Source organism: Pezoporus occidentalis, unplaced genomic scaffold, assembly GCF_034315485.1.
Source record: "Pezoporus occidentalis ecotype Australia unplaced genomic scaffold, CSIRO_AGI_Poc_V1 ctg348, whole genome shotgun sequence".
In the NCBI taxonomy this organism is placed as follows: domain Eukaryota; kingdom Metazoa; phylum Chordata; class Aves; order Psittaciformes; family Psittacidae; genus Pezoporus; species Pezoporus occidentalis.
This window is the reverse complement of record NW_026915462.1, coordinates 101,565-123,961: the sequence shown is the minus strand read 5'-3', so window position 1 is coordinate 123,961 and position 22,397 is coordinate 101,565. Positions and strand designations below refer to the sequence as shown.

The window sequence follows — 22,397 nt, the reverse complement described above, 5'->3', positions numbered from 1 at the left end:
AGCGAGGTATCAGCTTGAAACCATGTCGTTCGTGCTAGTATGACAGTTCCCCAGTGCCCTCATGTTTCCCTCCTAGATTTTGGGTGGATGTGGGTTTATACACAAGCTACCCAGGTCTGAGGAGGCCTTTCGGTGACGGTGGTACATGTCCTTCCCTCCTGCGGGGCTGTCTTCCCTGCTAACAAGGTGACACAGAAAAGCCCTGACGTTACTGCTGGTGATGGCTTCACAAGGTGAAGATGGCAGAGCTGAGCTGGAGGTGAGCAGCAGTGCAGTGCAAAATGAGTCTGGAGTCATCTCCCTGGTGATCTCCAGAACTTTGGCAAAGGTTCATCCTGACTCTGGACTTTGGAGATCCCCTCGCATCTTGCAGGCTGTTGTAGGGGGATTAACTGGGCTAAACCAACATCATGGGATGGGAATGGGGTTACATCAGCCACAGTGTGCCCTGTGCGTTCCCCTCCAAAGCAGACTCCCTGGGCAGCTTCTACCTCCAGGACTTGTCCTTTGCCCTGTCTGGTAGTGCCAAGGGCTTATGTCAAACCAAATTCCTGAGCAGAAATGCTCTCCTGGTGCTGTGTGCTCTGGGAGGTCAGGGCAGTGCCCAGGAAACTGAGGTGTCCAGCTGTCCCTGCAAACAGGAACAAGAAGAAAAGAGTATTTGTTGCAGACGCTTGTGGGAATTAAATAAAACCTTTGATCTGTAGAGTTTTGTAAAGGAAAACCCTTGGGTCCCAGAATGGGTGCAGGGAGCCTCCTGTGTACAGGGGACCCGTGTAACATTTTGTGCTCTTCTTCTATGGTGACAATAATCTTCATCCCTGGGTTGCACAAGACCCTGCATCGAAGGGTGTCTTGGCCCTGTGCACTGCTTTGGTCGGCTGGAGCCTCTGTCAGGCAGACAGTGGTGGTTTGGGGCTGGGGCGGGTCAGCACAGGTTTTGCCCTGTGACTTTGTGAAGTTATTTCCCTTCTTTTTCAGGAAAAAATTAGCTGCTTCTATAACTGCTGAAGAAACTGAGAGCATTTTGTCACGAGAAATCACAGGTTACCCTGAGCTGACTGTGAGCACTGGGGTGCTGCCGGCGCCTCCATGCCATATTCTGGCAGGACGGTGGGTGCTGGAGGTCCTCTGTCCAGCCTGCAGTGCCCATCCCCTCTGCTGGGGGCAGGGCAGGACAGAAATGCTTCTTGAGATAACGTGGGCGCTGGGTCCTGTCAGCTGCTGAGCTGCTGTGTCCATCTTTAGCCTGCTCTCCGGTTACCAGACACCTCCCCTGGCTGCCTCCAAAGATAGGCAGAGCCACCTCCCGGTGCCTGGGCTGGAAACTGGGGGAAAGCAGAGGGGGAGGATCACAGGTAGGGATGAGACCAACAGATTTTTGTGGAAGGAGAGAAGGAAGCCACAAGTACACCTGAGCTATGGCATCGCTGTGCTACAACAAGGGCTGTGGGCAGAGGTTTGATCCTGAGCACAACACCAACAGTAAGTGGGCTCGTCTGCTTTGTACTGGGGTGAGTGGAATGTGTGCAGTTTTCCTGGTCTCAGAACCAGCCTTGGCTGCCACGCCATGGCCTGTGCTGCCAAACAGGGCTGAGCTGAGCCCAGGATGGCAGGAGCTGGCTCAGAGCTGCTGGGTGTCATGGGTGGCTCATGGGCAGGATTGCTCCTCCTGAAATCCCCTGATTTTCCCTTTTCAGATTCCTGCCTGTATCACCCGGGTGTCCCCATCTTCCACGATGCCCTGAAGGTGAGTGGGGCAGGAGCCAGGGCTGCAGCTGCAGCCTTGTGCCTGCTGGGATTGCCTACACCTGACCACTCTGTCATCTCCTGGTGCCTAGGGCTGGTCTTGTTGCAAGAAACGCACAACAGACTTCTCAGAGTTCCTCTCCATCAAGGTGAGCGACCCACAAGCCCAAATGCACCCACACTGTTCCTCTGTCCTCTCCTCCTTGCCGCTGCTCTGTGCTGTTCTGTCCCATCCTGTGCCAAGGCTCCCCGCTTTGCCCATCAGCCAGGGATTTCCTATCTGCTTCCAAGGAGCCTGCAAGGGTGCTAATCTCAAAGTGTGGGGCAGGCAGTCCTGGAGAAGGGTGTCCAAAGGAGCTATAGCCCCCTACCAGAATCCTGCAAGGGTGAACACAAATGCTCCAAGCACAAGCACAGCTGTGAAAGTCTGAGTGGTGCTGGGCTTGGGGGGGCAGGAGGCAGCAGAGGACCAAGGATTTGGGGGAGACTCTTGCTGCCCTTCAGCTACCAGGCTGGGGTGCAGCAGAGCTGAGACTTGTCTGCCATGGCCACATTGTCTTGGCCCTGGGAATCCCTGCAGCCTCAACCCCTGCCCTGGTGCAGTATCAGAGCCCATCCCTGCAGGACACAGAACCAGAAAAGCACAGAAACTTGCAGGGTTTGGGAGCAGGTGCCAGAGCAGGGTGGACGAAGCAGGCACAGGGCTTGCCTCTGCTGCTCAGGGGTGCACAAAGGGATTTCACAGCAAAGAGAAGCCTCCTGAGCCTTTCAGCCAAGGGGAGACCTCAGACAACCAGAAGGCCAAACCAGTGGAGGAGCTCACCATCCAAGGACCAAAATCAGCTGAGAAGATGCAACAGGAAAGACCAAGGTGAGGTGGCCTCAGCTAACAGTGTTGCCTTGCAGTCCCACTCCTTCTGCATGCATTCTGCATGCGTTCCTGAGGAAGTGCTGCTGCTTCCCCTAGAGAGGCAGAGACACACTGCAAAAAAACCCAAACCCTAACTCAGCCTTCGCTGCTGCTGTTTCCCAGCTCTGATGAGCCAAGACAACTGCTGCCCATTAAAGTATCCAGGTCTCTGGAACAGGCACTGGAGAAACTGAACCTGTCCTCCAAAGACGAGGCACTTGAGGGCAGTTGTGCAAGTAGTGGCAAGCTGATGGACGGCGTTGGGATTGCAGATGGCAAGTTCAGCATGGGGTTTTGCAGGGCAGGTTCAGCACAGGCTGGCAGGTGCTGCATGCTTAGCACCAGCCAACCCCCAGTGCTGTACCTTGAGGCACATTGCAGTGAGCTGTGCTCAGGGGCCATCCATGAGAAGCTGGGGAGCTGGTGGTGGGGCTACAGGGAGGGTTTGGGAGTGCGTGCTCCAGGGTGAAGCTGTGCTGCTCTCGCAGGGGAGACGACTGCCCAGGTGAGAGCTGGCACCACCTGCAAGAATGCAGCCTGCAAGGTGGTGAGTACCCAGCAGGTCCCATCTTCACATGCCCAGCAGTATTGCAGGTCCAGCCTAGGGGCCCGTCTTCCAGTTCCACAGGGTGCTGTGCTGGTGGGAGTGCCCATCAGCTCTGTATGCTCCTGCTCATCCCAACCCTAGAGCAGCTGACTCTGTCACTTCCCAGCCACATTCCTGACAGAGGCTTCTAGATTCCTGATTGGAGGTACATTTGCATTTCACTGCTGCTAATTGCTTGCAATGAAACGTAGCACATAATTCAGGATATGGGCATACAGATAAAATGCATGTGGAATAATTCCCGTCTACATTTAATTAATGCAGCAGAGCCCAGTTTGTATCTCACCCCAAGGCCACCTTGGGTAGCCTGCCTCGAGGAGTCCACCTGGACGTGGATGTGTTCCTGTGTAACCTGATCTAGGTGGCCCTGCTTTGGCAGGGGGGTTGGACTGGATGATCTCCAGAGGTCCCTTCCAGTCCTAAGAATCCTGGGATTGTGTGTGCTGGAGGGACCAAGCTGTGGGAAGGCAGGCAAGCTTGGAAAGCAGCAGAGAGGGAAGCAAACAGGGAGCAAAAGACAGCAGGTGGATAAGGACATGAGGCCAACATGCTCCGGGAAGGATGGGAAAGGACAGGATGGACAAACAGCCCCTTGCACCTTACAGCAAGTTTCTGTGGTGTACAAACTTGCCCACTGACCCGATGTTGCCTAGTCCCAGGCTGGGATCAGGCTGTGTTTGGGATATGGCATACAAAAAGGCTGCTGTCAGGGTGTCAGGGATGGATCTGGGGTGCTGGTGAGCTCAGGGTGGCTGCCCTGATGTCACAAGCAGGGAGCAGGCAGCAGGGCCAGGGTGCCAGGGAGGCAGAGTGCCAGAGTAAGTCCTCACAGATCCTGGACCTAGTGAAAGGGTGATGTTGGGCATCATGCTGTGCACTAAGGAGGGATGGGCACCAACGGGCAGATGAACAGCTGCGTCATGCTGCATCATGCCTGAGGCACAGCCAAAGATTTCCTCTGCTTCTGGCTCCACAGATCTACCAAGGGCCAGAAAGCAACACAGAGGTTTGTACTTTCCATCCTGGTGTTCCTGTCTTCCATGAGGGGTAAGAAACAACTCTTCACCAGGAAGCAAACTGACCCTGCTGAGGGCTGTAAGTGCCACATTGCAAGGCTGTGTGGCCTCAGCAATGTGGCCGGTGCAGCTGTGGGTAACACCCCCGAGGGGAGCAAGGGGAGCTGCTGGCTCCAAGCCACTCTCCCCTACCGCCCCCAAAGCCTGTTTCTGCGGGCGCTCCCCGCTCAGGTCCCCCCGCTCTCCCCAGGGTGAAGTCCTGGAGCTGCTGCGGCGTCAGAACCACGGACTTCAGCGCCTTCCTGGAGCAGCCGGGCTGCAGCCGCGGGCGGCACTGCTGGGCAGGGAGGGCGGTAAGAGGGCGCTTGGCGGGGGGAGCGCTGTGAGCACAGTCCGGTTGCCGGCACCCGGGGGTGCTCCTTCCCTTGCTCTGCATTCACACAGGGTTCTGCGCTCAATTCTCTTAATTGTCCTAATTGCCACAGGTGACTGTGCAGGGTTGAAGGCCTCATCTTCACCCATCTGCTATTTAAAATGCTGCTCCTGCATTCACAAAACGTGTCAGCTCTCACAGCCAACAGGCAGACGTGCAACAGGAAGCTGTACAAGGCAGGAGGTGCCCCCAGGCACAGCGCAGGCAGCGCTGACGGCTGCTGCGCATGGGAAAATCCCTCCAAAACCCCTCAAAAGTGTTGTCAGATGACTTAATCTGGTTTTTAATGAAGCTTTCCCTCTGCAACTGCTTATCAGGAGGGGTCTCACCTGTATAGCAACATGGTGTTGTGGCAGGGCAATAGGGAGAATATCTGAATTCCCAGTGTTGTGTGTGTATGTGTAAGCTTCCCCAGGAAAACTCTAGGCTGTAAACAGGCTTGAGCTAGGAAAACCACACCATAGTGGCCCAGGGTATCGCTGAAAGTGCACCGTGTTCTCTGAGCAGCCTCCTCTGACACCAGACTGTTCTTTGTCCTGGAGCAGAAAACATGTAGTGGATGTAAAGGAAGCTGCAGGGAATGAACTGCGATGTTGTGATGCATATGCTTTGTGCTAATTGTCACCTGAGTTTGGGGCTGGGGCTCATCCTGGGGCATTTCTTTAGCTGGCAATGATGAGGACTGCTGGGGGCTTGTCCCCTGGAGGTACTCCAAAAATGCCTGGCACAGTCAAAGCTGCCTGTGGCACAGAGGAGGTGTGGGTCCTGTGGGAGAAAAGTGAAACATGGCCAGTTGGGTCTCATCTGCCTCCAAAATTTAGCATGGTGCTGTGATCCAGCAACAGTCCCTACACTGCCCTCCAGACTGAGTTTTCTGACTCTGCACAGCATGTATGAGCTTGGGCACAGCCAAGTGACTCTGGAACAAGAAGGGGATATCTCTGGTCTTAACATGTCCTTAACTGCCTCCCCTCAAAAGAAAAGCAGAAAAGGCAGGGCTTGATCTTGTTTGGCTGATACCAGCCTCAGCCAGTGCTCTGCAAAGGAGCATCCTCTGGTACAGACATCCCCTCTGTTTGAAGTGTTTGGACTAGACACTGTGCCATGATGGGTTCCTCTCCATGGCAGGACAAGAAGGCAGTGTCATGCCGGCAGGACTGGCATCAAACCAGCAGCCAGGTGGTGGTGACTGTCTATGCCAAGAACCCGCTGCCTGCCCTCAGCAGTGTGAAAGCCAACCGCACTGTGGTGAGTGGGGCTGGCAGAGCTGGGCTGGGGGGCGCGCTTTCATGGCACCTGATTTTGATCAATGGCCAGGAGCCGGCTGCATGCCTGGCGCTCTTTGGTGGCCTGTTTGGTCTATTGCTGCAGCTGGGGTTGGCACTGCCAACCTGCTGTCACAAAGCTGAGAGCGCCTTGGCTTCGCTGCTGCACGAGCATCTGCCCAGCCACTCTGGCTCAGCAGCTTTCAGCCTCAGTAGGTGGCTTTGCTGATCTTGAATCCCTCAACTGGTGGCACAGGTAAACCTGGCATGCTCTGAATGGGGGTGAAATGCTTCTAGGGGGTGAAATGATCCCAAGGGTACCACCAGACCATTACACCAGAGCCAGGACATGGGATGCGTTATGGTGCTTTGGGGCAGATGCACTGTCTGGGGAAGAGTTCTGGCAGTGATGTGCCACCCACTCAGGTAATTTTCTGTTGATCTTTCAGCTTGAGGTTCACATCATCTTTGAAGGGAATAAGATTTTCCAGGCTGAAATGAATCTTTGGGGGGTAAGGTTCTGTTTAGTCGGATTTCCCTCTTCCAGTAGTCTGCATGGGGCTGGGCTGCAAAGCTTCAAGCCAGCCTGTGCTTGCTCTCGTTCCTGGGCCAGGTCACCCATGTACAGACATTTATAGCGCTCTCTCTTTGGAAATACCTTTGGGGTTATGCCAAGGACTGTTTCAGAGGCTCTTTGATTTCTCCACTGCTTGATGGCTCGGGAGGAGCAGTGGGACTCAGGAATTTCTGTGTGCATTTCTCACCTTTCTTTCTGGTGTGTGCTGCTGGCTGTGGGTATGCCTGTGTTTCAGCAGCTTTTACTGCTGTGGGGAGAGGGCTGTGCTGCAGCCTTGCATGCAGCTGTGGCTAGCTGAGCTCCCCTGAGCTCTGTACCAGCACTGCACTGCTGCTTAGATGAAGCTGGACACTGTAAAGCTCAGCTGCAGCCTAGGTTTCATCCTGCTCTATCTCCTGGGAGATGAGGAGAAGAAATTTGTCCTCTCTTCTGTGGCAGGGCTCTGCCAGAAGGGAAAGGATGAGCATGTGCTGCCTGCCCTTCTCTGCCCAGCTCACTGCACTTTTCCCTCTCTCTAGGTCATCGAAATAGAGAAGAGCTTCGTGAGCATGGTGCCTACCAAGGTGGAGATCATACTTTGCAAAACCAGCTGTGGCTCCTGGGCCAGGCTGGAGCTCCCCCAAAGCAGGTCACACTCCTGTGGTGAGCAGGAGAAGGCTGCCTGCATGAAGGAGCCTAGGGCCGTACAAGAGGAGGATTCAGATGACAACTTGAGCTGGTCAGAGGACGATGAGGAGGAGCTGGAAATGGGAATACCGAGCAACTGACAGTCAAGCGCTTCAGTGGCTGAGCAGTGCTGGCTCCTCAGCTGCTGAGAACCTTGGCACTCGCTCCAGAGGAGCAGACCCAACCCAGAGCAATGTGCAGGCTGCAGCATACCCTCTCCCCTGGTCAAGCGGCAAGTAATAAAAACCCAGTGCAAAGGTTACATTCTGAAATCCCTGACAAGTGCTTAAGGAACACCAGCGAGCTGAGCACCGCCATCCTCTCCCACTCCAGTGACCAGGCGGGCAGGACAACGGCAGGAGCTCCAGTGTCTGCCCCTCGGGTCCTGCCGGACCCCGCTGTCTCTACCTCCCAGGGGCGCCGAGCCCAGGAGGTGTCAAGAAGGAGATGGCAGCCGCGGGCACGAGCGGAACGATCCCGCTTCCGCGGTGCCGGCGGGGACCGAACGCTCCCTCGGCAAAGGCCTCTACGGCGCCACGGGAAGGCCGCGGGGGGCCGGGGGCCGAGGCCCTGTCGCTGCGTTCCAACAGCGGCCCCGGCGGAGCGCCGCGCCCCGCGCGAAGCTGCCGGGCAGCGGGCAGAGCCTGCGGCTGCCCCGCCCTCCAGCCCCGCCCCGCCCCCCTGCAGCGGCGCCCCCTGGCGGGCCCTCCGGGCACCGTGGCGCGAGAGGGCGCGTGCGCGCGGTGCGGCAGGGGCGGGCGCCGGGGTGCGGCCGGGTCGAGGGTCCCGCCGCCGCCCCGGGAGCTGCGGCCGCTGGCGGCGCGGAAGGTGAGCGCGGTGCGGGCGGCGCGGTGCCGAGTGGCGTCCCCGGGCTTCCCGCGTGCGGCGGCTTGGCGGGCCCTGCCGGGCCGTGAGGTGAACCAAGCTGAACGGAGGTGCGGTGGCTGCGGCCCGGCGGCGGAGCGGGCCCCTGCGGGCCGCGGGCACCCCGCGGGTGTTGCTCTTCAGCGTTGCTGCCGGGCGGAGGCCGGCACAGGCGGCGCGCTGAAGGGTGTGTGGGGGGAAGATCCTCGGCGTCCGGCCGCCGCCACTCTCGCTGTCAGCGGGGCGGTGGCCCGCGGCCGGCGCTGGCCTCTCCCCGCCTGGGAGCTGCCGCGGTTTCCTTCTCCGGAGAAGAGGTTCACGCGATGGCCCGCAGGTAGCGCGGCCGGCTCCGGAGGAGGGAAGCGAGCCAAGCACCCCAAGCTGCGGGGCGAGCTGCGTTCTTCGTTCCCGGAGGGTGCGGAGATGCGGTGCGGGTCCTGGCTTCTGCAGGAGGGCTTTGGGGAGGTGAATGTGCTCATCAAGGAGCCTGGAGATGCTGGAGGCGTAGGGGAAGCGGAATGGGGCCTGGAGATGCTGGAGGCGTAGGGGAAGCGGAATGAGGCGGAACAAGGTTTTTCTGACCCCATTTCCCTCCCAGGGGTGTGCAGGGAGCGGGAATGGCTCCGTGGACAGGTCCTGCACTTCCTTCTTCTATTCGAAGGTTGGACTGTTCTAAAGTCAGGCTGATGCTAATCTGTATCAGGAACGCAGTGACAAATTTAAGGTGACCTTTGCTCCCAGCAGATTTAATAAAAAGTTGGCATATGGCGATAAGTTACTATTTTCTGAAGGTCTCTTGTTTCAGTGCTAAGGGTGGATTTTCCTTTATAGGGATATGTAAGAGTAGTCATGTTTGATCAGCTCTCTAAAAACTGCCAAGTTATTGTCTCAGGAAGAGTAGAGCAAGATAGTGACTTAAGATATTTTGAGTGCTGAGGGGGTTCCACAGGAGTTTCAGGTATTGTCTTAAGCTTGCTTTCATAAGCTTAACAGTGCGCTTCTTGAGTTTTACAAACTCTCAGGATTTGTGAAATCCTGTACTGAGGAATTCCTAGCTTAACCACAAACCCTGAGAAGCAATGCTACCTTTGATTTGTTCTGCACCTCCCTCTTTCCGATTTACTGTCCCTTCAGTGTTTGGTTTTGGGGTTTTTTGTTTAAGACCCAATGAATAGTCAGTGTCAATGTACTTTTTATAAGCACTTGTAATTCTAATTGTATTTACTCTGAGTTGTAGAAAGAACCCAAAACCCCATCAAAAACATTAAATGTTTTTGTTTTTTGTGTCTCTATTGTTGCAACATGTGTCCTGTGCTGGGGTGCAGTGGTCCTTATGCCACCATCATCAGCCATGTGCTCTTTCTCCCAAGCTTAGTTTTTGATTATAAAAGGTTATGGGTCTCCTCTTTGTCAGATGTAAAATGTATAAATTGAAGGCTCTGTTTGGCGAATTTTCCAGTGTTAACTACACACAAGTTTTTCTGTAGGGAACTTTGAGACATGTTTGGTATTTTAGATTACCACTTCCATTAAAAAAAAAAAAAGCCCAACAAAAAAGAAAGGATGTTCAGCCAGGCCAAGAGCAAGGACCTGCCCCTGGGTCGGGGCAGTCTCCAGCACAAACACAGGCTGGGAAACAGTGGATGGAACAGCCCTGAGAAGAAGGACTTTAGGTGTTGGGTGAGGAGAAGCTCCCCATGACACGGCTTCAGTGTGTGCTTGAGCCCAACCCCTCCACGCCCCCCCCCCCCCCCCGTGTGCTGGGCTGCACCCCCGGAGCATGAGCAGCAGCTCAGGGAAGGGATCCTGCTCCTCTGCTGCGCTCTGGGGAGACCTCCCCTGCAGTCCTGATCCAGCTCTGGGGCAGCAGCACAAGAGGGACGTGGAGCTGCTGGAGCGAGGCCAGAGGAGGCCACGGAGATGCTGCGAGGGCTGGAGCAGCTCTGCTCTGGAGCCAGGCTGAGAGAGCTGGGCTGGGTCAGCCTGGAGAAGAGAAGGCTCCTGAAGGGGAGACCTGAGAGCAGCTCCAGTGCCTAAAGAGGCTCCAGGAAAGCTGGAGAGGTGCTTTGGACAAGGGCCTGTAGGGACAGGCCAAGGGGAATGGCTTTAACCTGCCAGAGGGGAGACTGAGATTTTCCTGGTATACACATTGTCCTTCAAATACAACAGTGGCTTTGTTATAACTTTTCTTAAAACACAGTGTTTGAAGTGCCAGTGAATGCCAGGTGATAAAAGATGATGGGAAGATAAGAGTAGAAATTGGCTTCCCCCCCAATAGGAATCAGGGATGCTTTAGCTGGATTTATCATTCATCCCTCAGTGTGCTTCATGTGCCTTTTTACAGAACCTCATGTCTGAGGTAATTGTCTTGTCTTCTTTTATCCAGCAATAATGGATAAGGCATTGCCACAGTCTATAAAAGGTAGGACAGGCATGTTATTTGCTCTTTATGAACTGACTGTGATAAACAGACCTCTGCATGTCTTGCATGAATCCATTCTTCTGCATGTGGTTTCAATGGGAAAATCAAGTTTAATACTATGCAGCTTTTGATTATGGCAGGATACCTGCCATATTCTTACATTGGTAATTTAAATATCTACTGAAGTCCTGGTTTTTAGCTCCTGTACGATTGTGCAGCAACACCTTGATGTAGTGTTATTTTACCAGCTTGTTTCTAATGCTCTTTGCAAATATTTATTATTCAGTAAACAATCTTGGGATCACAGAATTTAAGGTCACTGGTACTTGGCTACTAATATCATTGCTCTCCTATAAAATCTGGAGTAAGACTGTTGATGCAGTGAGGTTTGTCTTGTTGAGGTGCCCAAATACCTCTTGCAGACCATTTAGTTTTCACTGTGGTTCCTCAGAGAATACTGCTTACATGGTAAAGCTTATGTTCAATTCATCCCTGGAAAAAAAAAAAAAATCTGTAAATTGGTAAACCAATTTCAGCCTAATTTGACAAGGAAAGAGATTTAAAAAGCACTGTATGAGAGATTTTGGATGGTTTCTCTTATTTCTTTGAAAAAACTTTTTGTGCCAAAAGGGGCAAGGCCTTTCTAGCATTAGCACTGAGAAAACAACCAGAGAGAGCTCCACTCTTGTTAGGCACCAGTAGTATGTGCATGGGTGCTGAACCTGCAGGCAGAGCTCTGCAGAAAGCAAGTTTTCTTGATTCAGATGTTCACATGGGGTCTTGGGCTCCATGGTTCTTGTGCTACTGAAATCTGGCTTGGCTTGCTGATTCCCCCCTCTTTGCTGCCACTCAGGCTGTTGCCATCTGTTTTGTTTCTCTTGCAGGTTTCTCTGGCAGGACAGAAAACAGTGTGGAAAACTGAAAGGCACTGAGAAGTCCAAGTAGGTCATTCATTGCTGAAGGGTAATAGGAATGAAGTCTCCTGTTTAACTTTTTTACTCTTTCTTGGCATGCGTTCTAAAAGTCTGGCACTAAAACAATGGTGAGTAAGCTGAGCTGTTGTGGAATAGTAACACAGTCTTAATTAAATTGCAGAGGGCCCTTTCTCTTTCCTGTCAGGTCTGGTGGCTAAGCTGCACGCATGAAAATTCTTCATTCCTTTGCATGACTGAGGATGGTAGCATATACTTTGAGCTGCTTTATCCACCCAATGCATTGTTGAATGTTTCTGCCCAACTTCACCTATCGGGCAGATAGAGTGAATCATCTCTGATCCAGTTTTTGTTACTGGAAGATGAGCAATTAAGTCATTCATCATTCTTAACTTCTGCTTCTACTTGCTTCTGATAAAGCAGCGTCAGTCTTCTGAGCCTGCAGAACAGGGAGGGATTGATGAAAGGTTGTGGTTGAACAGAATAACACAGCTCAGTTTAGGTGATTTCAGCTGAACTCCTACTGCGTTTTCTGCTCTTTTTTTGGCCAAAATAAGGCCTACCCAGACTGGAAACAGATATGGAAGACTTGACAAACTGTGAAAATGAGCAGTATTAAAGCTAAAGAACAATATTAAAGCTAAAACCTGCCTAACAGAGAGGCATGTGGTGTTAATGTAGTAACAGCAGAGGCCTATCATGTTAAGAAGTAGTTCCTCTGCCAGAAATTTTTTGACATGCAGGTACTATAAAACCCATAAATCTAGAAAACCCCAGAAGAATGCAGGTTCATGTTTCCTCTCTGTTTTCTGTCTCTGTTTTCTCCCTTCTCTGAGTAGAGATACTAAAGGGAAGATATGGAAGTTTTTTCTCTCCCACAAAAAAAATTTGATGCAACATGAAGTTATTCTGTGATTTCACTTTGTGAGAACAGGGAGTGGAATCCAAACAGTTAATTTCCCTAGCAGATGTCCAGCTGGGTTACAGGAGAGCAAGCTGTCCATATTAATGGTACCAGTAGGATAGCTAATTAGGTCAGAATGGGAGCAGCTCTCCAGATGATGTCTTGACATGTCGACTGAAATCGTACATTCCAAAGGAAGTGCCAGGTGTGCAGGCAGCTGCAGACTTTGCAGCATCTTCTGAGAAGGAAACTGACACAGTCAGGAATGCCAGTTTTCTAATTCAAAGGCAGTGGTGGACAAGATAGAAGCAACTCTCAGCTACATATTTTTGCACGACACCACTTTGTGAGTTGTTTGGTTTTGGGTGGATTTTATTTTATTTTATTTTATTTTATTTTATTTTATTTTATTTTATTTTATTTTATTTTTTTATTTTTCTATGCAAATGATTCCCATTCTTCTGTAACTCTTCATGTTCTGATGATCTTCCACTTCAGTTGTAATGAAAGTTCTTTGGCAGGATTAAGCAACCTGAATTACCTCTTGCTACTCTTGACTCGCTCCATTCTCTTGCTGAACAACTTTTAAACTAAAATTGGCTTTGAAGCTTGTGCCCAGCTTTTCTGTTTCTAAATTCTAAACCTCGGTTTTGGTGGTTGACATGTTAATCTGTATTTTTCTCTTTTTCCTTTACCTCTTCTTTAGAAAGAGTTTTTCTCCCTAAAGTTTTTCCCCAAAATTCTTTTGAAGCTCACCAAAAAAGCCTCAAACAAACCCTAAACTATTTTTTCTGCTCTCGGTAATGTTTGTTGGTAATTTTGTTTTTGGAGCATGTTTTTTTTTTCCCCAGCATACATTTATATTCAAATAGCATGCAGTGCCAAGTTCCGAGGTGCTGGAGAAATAAAAAGAATTTTCCATGCAGATTTTAACCCCAGCTACTTGCTAACTTATGAGAGTTTTATTGCTAGGGAAATTGTTTACAACAAAAGAATAGAGACTTCACACATTTTGAACAAAGTGATACGTGGATTTACTAGAACAGGTCTGATGGGGGTAATATTGTTTGCTTGGTTGTGGCTTAAATGAAAAAAAGCTTTGTCTTCCACATGTAAATCTTTAACCACAAGACACCAGCTCACAACATGAAGTTTCTGGGGTGTAGGAACTTCTTTCTACTCTCTTCTGGTTATAATTTACTTAATTTTTTGTTTTGTTTTGTTTTTGTTTAAGACAACCTAATTTAAAGGAATCCTGCACAGAGAAACATACTTAAAAGCCTACAAGCTCTTTAATTGTATTTATAGAATCATAGAATAGTTAGGGTTGGAAAGGACCTTTAGATCATCCAGTTCCAACCGTCTTGTCATGGGCAGGGACACCTCACACTAGACCATGCCACCCAAGCCTCTGTCCAACCTGGCCTTGAACACCGCCAGGGATGGAGCATTCACAGCTTCCTTGGACAACCCATTCCAGTGCTTCACTACCCTTACAGTAAAGAATTTCTTCCTTGTATCCAATCTGAACTTCCCCTGTTTAAGTTTTAACCCGTTACCCCTTGTCCTGTCACTGCAGTCCCTAATGAAGAGTCCCTCTCCAGCATCCCTATTGGTCCCCTTCAGATACTGGAAGGCTGCTATGAGGTCTCCACGCAGCCTTCTCTTCTCCAGGCTGAACAGCCCCAACTTTCTCAGCCTGTCTTCATACAGGAGATGCTCTAGTCCCCTGATCATCCTCATGGCCTCCTCTGCACTTGTTCCAACAGCTCCATGTCCTTTTTATGTTGAAGACACCAGAACTGCACACAGTACTCCAAGTGAGCTCTCATGAGAGCAGAGTAGAGGGGCAGAATCACCTTCGACCTGCTGGTCCTTTGGATGCAGCCCAGGGTACGATTGGCTTTCTGTGCTGCGAGCACACACTGAAGCTGCCTCATGTTCATTTTCTCATCAGCCAACACCCCCAAGTCCTTCTCCTCAGGGCTGCTCTGAATCTGTTCTCTGCCCAACCTGTAGCTGTGCCTGGGATTGCTCCGACCCAGGTGTAGGACCTTGCACTTGGCATGGTTAAACCTCATGAGGTTGGCATCAGCCCACCTCACAAGCGTGTCGAGGTCCCTCTGGATGGCATTCCTTCCCTCCAGGGTATCAACCGACCCACACAGCTTGGGGTCATCGGCAAACTTGCTGAGGGCTCACTCAATCCCACTGTCCCTGTCAGTGACAAAGACGTTGAACAAGACCGGTTCCAACACCGACCCTGAGGGACCCCACTCGTTACTGGTCTCCAGCCGGACATTGAGCCATTGACCACAACTCTTTGTGTGCGGCCATCCAGCCAGTTCTTTATCCATCGAGTGGTCCACCTATCAAATTGATTTGTGTAGTTCATACTTAGGCTGATGCTTTGGCATGTTTGCATGGAGTTACTTGTTACTGCAAATGCTGCTCTTCTAAAATCCAAGCCTTGGTGAGGTAAATGAATATACTAATGCTGTGAAAGAGCATTTGTGTTCCAGGCTTTTTTGTTACCCTACTACTGTTCTCTGAATTGAAAGCTCTAATGACCTCTCAAATAAAGGCCCAAGAAAATACGCTTTGGATAGCACTTTGATTATAAATGTTATATCAGGTTGAGTCCAGCTACTTTAGCTTCTGATGGTATGGGATAATGTGGCTTTTCATTTTACATATATATGAAACTGCCTCTATTGTCTTAGAATATTAGTAGTCACATGTCAGTGCCCGGTATGTGCAGGTAGGGGTGCAATTCTGGGATACCTTTTCTTTCTGTGAAAAGGTCTGGACAGAAATGCCTAGAGCTATAAGCCCTTGGAGGAGCACATGGTGTGTGTGAGAGATCTGCTTCCCAGTCTTTGCAATTTGTTTGTTTCAGAAGCTAGGAACTGGGCGCATAAAGGGTTTTGCGTATCTTGTTCTCCACAAGACTTTTGTTGCTATAGTTGAGTTTTTATTGAGTGTATCCAGCTGACTTATCTCTGCCACCTCTGTGATGTCACTTGTTATGAACTGATCAAAAGAGTGGTTTGCTGCACAGGTAGTTCATTTGGGAAGAAATTTTTGCTCTGGAATTCTTGGTCAGTTTTTTTCAGCACAGCATCTTCTAGTAAGTACTATAGTTTTTTGAAGTAAATGCAGGAATAGACTTTAAAACCCGCTCTTCGTGATGTGGTGTGGTGGTATTTTGGCAGCAACAGCAGCGTATGGTGTTCCTCCCCCATGATTCATTCCCACCATATGCTGCCACTGGCTTGGTTGTAGCAACACTGTTGATTGTGGTACTACATGATGAACTGGATGAAACAAGTCATCACCATTTTTCAGTGTGTGATCACAGCTGAGGAGGTGGCATGCTACATGGGTGGGAAGGGGAAACAGGGTTTGGAAACTTCTGAAGAAAGCCTTGCTGCTGGTGAGAGTGTGCCAGCGTCTCAGAGTAGGTACCGATCTGTCCTACAGGGAGAGCAGCGGTAGAGACAAGGTTGGGGAGTTACGATTGCATCTTTAGGCAGAACAGTGTTATGGTATTAAAATACATGCTGTCTTTGTCACTGCTCATAGCACTTAGAACCTTTGTGTTCAGAAATACCCTGTGTTGTATGTTGCCGGTAACAGTGTTCCATTTCTATTAATAATATAATGCTAAAAATGTTTAATTTGTATTGTTTTAACTGATTTTGTATTAAAAGGGACTTCAACTTTGGGGTTTGCAAAATGCAGGAAATATTTCTAAGCCTCTACTTTGAAAGAACTTACCTTTTTTCCTATTTTTTTTTTTTCCCTAGCCTTATTAAATGAAAATCTTGGTGCAAGTGTTCTGGAATAATAGATGCAGTCCGGCTGTCAGCTTTTGCTGGTCAGTGCCGTTCTTCATTTACTGATTACTTTTACAATATGCACTTGCATATACATCTCTCTCTTCATGTGACTGGAGCCTTGAAATGGGATGACTGTATTTGTTTTTGATGTATGGTGAAAATCACCTGTATGCTTTTCTACCAAAACGCAAAAGTACGTGCCAGATTTCATTTCAGGTGATTCATGTTGTTTTAGAAATGTCATTCCTGCCATTTTCAAAAAGGATATACAGCTTCTGTCACTTCTTCCTGCTTGTTTTCCTCCAAATTTTTCCCATCCTGTGTCCTGCTGGAGCTTTCTGGAACAAGGTTTCTGCACTGCTTCCCACCACTGACTGGTTTTCAGTAGTGCATGTGTACATACATTGACACTTCCTTAAGCATTGTATATTGTAATGACCACAGTTGATACCTCTCGAGTTGCCTGTTGCAGCTTTGTGCTAAAGTTTAAGTCTATTTTCACTTAGTACAGAGGAACCATGTATGCTTTCAGTGGGCAGTATGTGGATACAGATACAGACTTAATCAAAAGGACAAAGCTGAGACTTAAATGGTACTGAGTTGTTGATTTGTTTGGATGGCCTTGAGGAAGTCGGAGGGAGGGGGTTCCACGACTTCTATAGGTGAAGTACTTCACTATTGCTCATTTTAATATGTTCCCTTTGCTATTTTGAAGGTGTTGGAGCTGTGATCTTTCTAGAATAGGCAGTCTAGTTCCTCCCACTATTTGTTTCTTCTGTTTGAAGCAGTGTATTTGCTGTTGCTTGCAAGTTGAGGATTACTTGATAGTACCTCAAAGGCATTTGGGTGAAAAGGCACGTGCAAGTTCAGGCTAGCAGTGGAAGCTCCAGACTATAACAGATGTACAACAAATGAGTCCTTGTAGTTGTTCCATGCTATATTCAAAATTCCTGATGTTCATGTGATGAAAGTTTAGAATGAATTTAGTTTTAGGCTATATCCTTTGATTATCAAGCCTACATATCATGTATTGGGAAAAGGATAGGAAAGCCTGTAAGTATCACATACGTCCTGTAACAATTTCACAGTCTGTCTCGGAAGACTGGTTGCTGATCCTTCACAGCATGTATTTTTCTAATACTCAGTATATTATCTGTATTGTAACTCAAGCCTATTATGTTGTGCTTTTTCTGCTGCTGATTAGTGAGAATAATCTGTTCTTGGCTCCTTCAGGAAAAATACTTCTGTATTCTAAGCTGGGTACTATGGCTAGTTATATTTCAAAGAATAACATTTTCTTATAAATGCTACTTTCTGAACCTTTTATTTGGTATCCTCTAAATAATGCAGTTTCTTGAGGTATGATTGCTACAGTGAATTATTATAGTAAACTGTAGCAGTGCAGCCAGTTTGGTTTATTATAGATTTTTTTTTGAATGTTTCTTTGCTTAGGCAGTAAACGATGTAGCAAGAGGTGTGAATCTTGGAGGGGGTGTGTGTATGGAGGTATGTGTGAACCTATAAATGACAGAATATCTTGTTACTAGGTCTGAGGTCATGATCCCTTTCCACTTGCAGGTACCTCTAAGGACTTGTCCCTTTGGCTGTGGGGAAACTGCCTGGCAGTAAGGCAAGACTGTGGGAATTTGGCTAATTTGTATTTACGTGGTTGGAGTGCAGCCAGTTGTCACTGAGCTCTCAACTCCTTTCATCTCCGTGTCACTATTGCCTTTCTAGCCTGTGAGCACTTCACAATGGCTTCTGAGACACTGAGTATGTCTAGCTGTGATAAGAAATTGTTAGCTTATCTTTAAAATTACTGTAATTGACTGTGCTTTTTCTAACTGTTTTCTTGCTTTGTGCAGGACTCTGTTTCTGGGTAAAGAATGCAGACTATAAAGTGTGTAGTTGTTGGAGATGGTGCTGTGGGAAAAACTTGTCTTCTCATCAGCTATACCACCAATGCCTTCCCAGAAGAGTACATCCCTACTGTGTTTGACAACTACAGTGCCCAAATGACTGTTGATGGCCGAACTGTTAGCCTGAATCTCTGGGACACTGCAGGCCAGGAGGAATATGACCGCCTGCGCACTCTCTCATATCCTCAAACCAATGTATTCATCATCTGTTTCTCCATTGGTAGCCCCTCTTCCTATGCAAATGTGAGGCACAAATGGCATCCTGAAGTTTCTCACCACTGTCCAAATGTTCCCGTTCTTTTAGTGGGCACGAAGAGAGACTTAAGAAATGACCTGGAAACAGTCAAAAAGTTGAAAGAGCAAAGCTTGGCTCCCACTACCCCACAGCAGGGAACTTCACTGGCTAAACAAATTGGAGCAGTCAAATATTTGGAGTGCTCAGCATTGAATCAGGAGGGTGTTCGTGAGGTGTTTGCTGAAGCTGTGCGTGCAGTTCTGTATCCTGTGACAAAGAAAAACACAAGAAAATGTGTCTTATTGTAGTTACCTGGAGTGATGGAGTGTCAAAGTTGAATACTGACTAGAATCTTGGAGGGCTCTTTAATGAGTTAAATTGAAGATTCTCATCTTGCACTAACAGCTCTAAGCAGAAATGCTTTATGCAATGAATATTCTTGCAGTCTTATTGCTTCAGGGAAACTGAAACAGGTTTTTTTTCTAGCTGAGAGGTCAAATATCTACTTTATTTCTAAAGTTCCAGTCTCTAGCTTCTCCAGGGATCACTTGGCTTTTGTCCTTATTCTGTGAGGAAAATAAAAGAAGGTACTTCTTTGAAGCCGGACTTCTTTACTAGATAGACATCAGTTACTAGATTTGTTGAAAAGCACAGATTATGATAACTTTGCTCTAAGTATAGCTGCTGCTTTTTCCATCCCTTATTTTACTGATCTGTTTTACAAACAGAAGTCCGACTATGCAGTTCTTTTGATTTGTCAATTTAAGTCTTGAAAACAACTTGTTTACATGCAAAAATGCCTGAAATATTTCTGAGATTCACCTTAGAGTGAACTGTGATCATTTATATGAAGAGTTAGCATACATTGTGTTTGATGTAATGAGCAAGACCAAGGGAACACCTGCAGTGATTTTATTAATAGAAGTAGGAACTGATTTCTCCTAATGTACAGAATTTAGGATAATGACGAATCACTGAAATGAGCAGTTTTCATACTTTTGAATTGGAGAGGTGAAAGAGTAGTTTAGATGCAAGTCTTTCATAATAATCTAAATTGAGTTTTGATTTCACTCTCCAAAGAGATTTTGCACCTTGAGAATAAAGTTCAGTTACCTTCTCAGACTGCCTGAGGTAGTTGCAATGACACTTCTCAAAATGAGATTTTCGGTGTGATACCTTTCATGAATCCCAGAGACTTGATAGCATTTGCCGTTTGCTCTTGAGGAATTCATTGCTTTACTTCTTACTGTTCTTGGGCCACCACCTGAGATTTTTATGGCATATTGCTTTGTCTCTTTTCTGGGAGAACACTGACAGAAAATTTGGGGGTTCTGTTTACAGGAACCAGGAACGCTTGTTTCTTCCTGGCAACTCACTCGTGGTTTCAGTTAAATTTATAATGGTTAGTCAGTCACTGAATAGATTTACTTGGGCAGTTTTTTTCTTTCTAGTAGGTGATCACTTAATATAAACTGTTTTAACTGAAGTTCTATTTACATCCTTTTTAACTTTGCTGAGCGTCTCTAGTGAGTGGCAGCCGGCTTTTACTTTCAGGGTGCACTGTTCTTGATGTGTCATTCTGGGACCAGCTGAGGAGTGAGTGCATGAAACCTTCCTTAGACTTAACCTTACAGCTTGGTGGTATGAAAGCAGCATGCTTCAAAGCTACTTTGTGTGAAACCAGTGGTGCTGGACTGAGCTTTGTTGTCTGAGGTTGACAGTGCTGTCTTTGTCTGGGTGCAGCCTCAATGGGTAATTCAGGACTTGCTTTCTTGTGATTCCCACACATGCAAAAGTGCACTGGTGTATATCCTGGACAGAAAAAAAGCCTCATTTTAGCATGAGAACAGAGAGTACATCAAGAAGGGTTTAGGGATATTGTGTTAATTTGACCTTGCTTTATCTGATACATGCAAAAATACCAGGTGGATAGAAACATTCATATTTGTGCCCTAATTCCCTTTCAGGAGGATGTGCCCTTCTTCAGCTGGTGTAACTGATGCTCCAATTTTTGTGTATCTGAGATACGCCTGTATTGGTATTGCCTTAGCAAACTGCAACCCGTAATTTATAAGCTGCAGTTAATCCAAATGCTGATATATGTGTCTAGTGAACCAATGCAGAGGTCCAAATGTTGCCTTATTGCAAGCAACACCAAAACACCTGTTATGTATGTTTGCAGAAGCCTAGGGACTCTGCGTATTTTTCTTCACCAAGTGCCATTGCACCTCTTGCACTCATGGAAATGCTGTTCCAGATGTGGCTCCCATTGCAGTGCCCTGCAGGCTTGTGAAGCTGTAGTGTTTTAGTTAGGTAACCTCTACTCACCATGTTCTGCCTTTACTTTAGTAGTAGGCCTTTACTGTGGGATTGACTTGGAGGTAGTAATTAACTGTGCCTTGTAATTCAAGATTATTTTCTGTAGGTAAATTTCAGTAACTGCATAAAAAGGCTTTATCTTGTTTACAATGTATTTATGTAAGCCAGTGCACATGGGCGTTTTTAATGCTAGTCAGGCATAAATCAACTGTCTAGTCACCCCAGTGCAAGCCCTTTTGCTTCATTCAGAGATGTACTTCAAAGTGTTTGTGACGTTTGAACTGCTCTTAAATAGACTTAATTTCAACAACAGGCACCTCTTCCCCCCCCCCCCTTCTTTGCTACATATATTTGCAATTTTGTACTGAAACTACTACTGTTTTAAAAAGTTTTTACTTTTTTACATACTGAAATATTTTAGGTCTGCATATTTTGTGGTTATTCTGAACTGGATGACAGTAACTCTGTGGAGAAGAAATCTTGTGAGCAAGTATTACTACACACCCCTCCTGTTCCTGTAGACTCACAGAGCAGCCAACCTGGTGTTAACTGGAAGAGAGTGTATTGAGATAAAATTCATATATTTAATCAATTTATTTGAATTGATTACATTATCCTAGAACACTTTATCCCCATTTAGATTCCTTACTAAATGGATCACACAACAGTACGGAGGAGAACAACATGATAGTGATGAAAATGAGCAGAAGGTGAACTTTGAACACTCTCAGAAACTTTAGGGGATTTGGTGTACCTCATTAACAGTTGCTTAGGTGTCATGTGTTTCTGTTGATTTCTGCCAGGAGCAGAAGCCCTGCTTGGCTGACAGCTCAGCTGGTTTTCTCCAGCCTCTGCTCTTCGTGAGGAAGAGCTTCAGGAGCACACAGATACAATGAACTTTTCCATTCAATGGGCATTCTGAGTTCGTGATTTTCCTTTCCCTCGCTGCCTACAATTCTTGATGCATTTTATTGTAAGTAGTCCAGTGCTTTGGTCTACAGTCCGTTCTGTGCCTTCCACATGTTGTTTTGGTTTTTCTCCAGTGGACGGGAAGCAAATACAGAGTTCACACAATGCCACAGCTGGATTTTATCAAATTTTTGGTTTTGTTTTAATCAAGAACATTTTGGGAGATCAGAAAACACGAGTTAAGCTGTGTGGGTTTTCTCTACTGTTCAAGATTCCTCAGTTTGTTACTGGTAGGAATGCAGTGTATATGTCTTCATTCACAGAAGAGACTCTCTATGAAGAGGCTGATTTCAGTTTTTCAGTGCATGAATGATTTCTGAAATAAGTGGTTTTTTGAAATACAGCTGAAGCCATGCACAAGGAACTGAGCAGTACAGGAACCGTGTGACCAGAGGATGATGCGGGGTGTGCTCAGATGTGTACAAGTGCTTTCTCCAGTTTACGGCGGAGCTATTTCTATGGAACCTAAGGGGGAAGGGCCTCGCCGTGCTGTCTCCCAGTGCCGAACCTTGCTCGTGGTGCTGCCTGGGCAGACCGCGAGGAGCGCCCATCGGCGTCGGGAGCTCAGGACTCCAAGTGTGGTACTGATACATACACTGGCGACTTGATTTTATACTATAAACCTGTATTACAGCTAACAGTTTTAAAGGATTTTTTTGTTGTTGTTTTTGGTTTAAATTATGCAGAATTATGTTGCAATAAACATTTTCTCCTCTTTCTGGCTCTCGTATTAACTTCCCCCGGCTGTTTGTAACGCACCCGTTCTAA

The 22,397-nt window shown here is 47.8% G+C and overlaps 2 protein-coding genes across 16 annotated transcripts; both read left to right on the top strand.

The window, feature by feature from the left end:
• The first annotated feature begins 1,294 nt into the window (after positions 1–1,294).
• Positions 1,295–7,483, top strand: ITGB1BP2 (integrin subunit beta 1 binding protein 2). Its single transcript, XM_062630105.1, has 11 exons — positions 1,295–1,485; positions 1,701–1,750; positions 1,842–1,898; positions 2,472–2,620; positions 2,783–2,895; positions 3,148–3,206; positions 4,243–4,313; positions 4,533–4,635; positions 5,844–5,963; positions 6,430–6,492; positions 7,076–7,483. Exons 1-11 carry the CDS (start codon positions 1,422–1,424, stop codon positions 7,322–7,324), a joined length of 1,098 nt encoding a protein of 365 aa, XP_062486089.1. The 5' UTR covers positions 1,295–1,421; the 3' UTR covers positions 7,325–7,483.
• A 466-nt stretch (positions 7,484–7,949) lies between these two features.
• Positions 7,950–22,348, top strand: LOC134169513 (rho-related GTP-binding protein RhoG-like). Of its 15 annotated transcripts, XM_062630092.1 has the most exons (6): positions 7,976–8,051; positions 10,432–10,509; positions 11,394–11,551; positions 16,155–16,225; positions 17,766–17,960; positions 18,053–22,348. In XM_062630092.1, the coding sequence occupies exon 6, from the start codon at positions 18,074–18,076 to the stop codon at positions 18,647–18,649; it is 576 nt and encodes a 191-aa protein (XP_062486076.1). In that variant the 5' UTR covers positions 7,976–8,051; positions 10,432–10,509; positions 11,394–11,551; positions 16,155–16,225; positions 17,766–17,960; positions 18,053–18,073; the 3' UTR covers positions 18,650–22,348. The 15 variants fall into 15 exon arrangements, with proteins under 15 accessions (XP_062486082.1, XP_062486087.1, XP_062486075.1 ...); XM_062630098.1 differs by lacking the exon at positions 10,432–10,509 and having other exon boundaries at positions 7,950–8,051; positions 11,394–11,450; XM_062630095.1 differs by lacking the exon at positions 17,766–17,960 and having other exon boundaries at positions 7,977–8,051; positions 10,474–10,509; positions 11,394–11,450.
• The last annotated feature ends 49 nt before the right edge of the window (positions 22,349–22,397 follow it).

Coding starts and splice junctions, on each gene's coding strand:
- ITGB1BP2 (XM_062630105.1), top strand. CDS start 1,422: ATGGCATCGCTGTGCTACAACAAGGGCTGTGGGCAGAGGTTTGATCCT. Junction 5,964..6,429: donor TGAAAGCCAACCGCACTGTG/GTGAGTGGGGCT, acceptor TTGATCTTTCAG/CTTGAGGTTCACATCATCTT. Junction 6,493..7,075: donor CTGAAATGAATCTTTGGGGG/GTAAGGTTCTGT, acceptor CCCTCTCTCTAG/GTCATCGAAATAGAGAAGAG.
- LOC134169513 (XM_062630096.1), top strand. CDS start 18,074: ATGCAGACTATAAAGTGTGTAGTTGTTGGAGATGGTGCTGTGGGAAAA.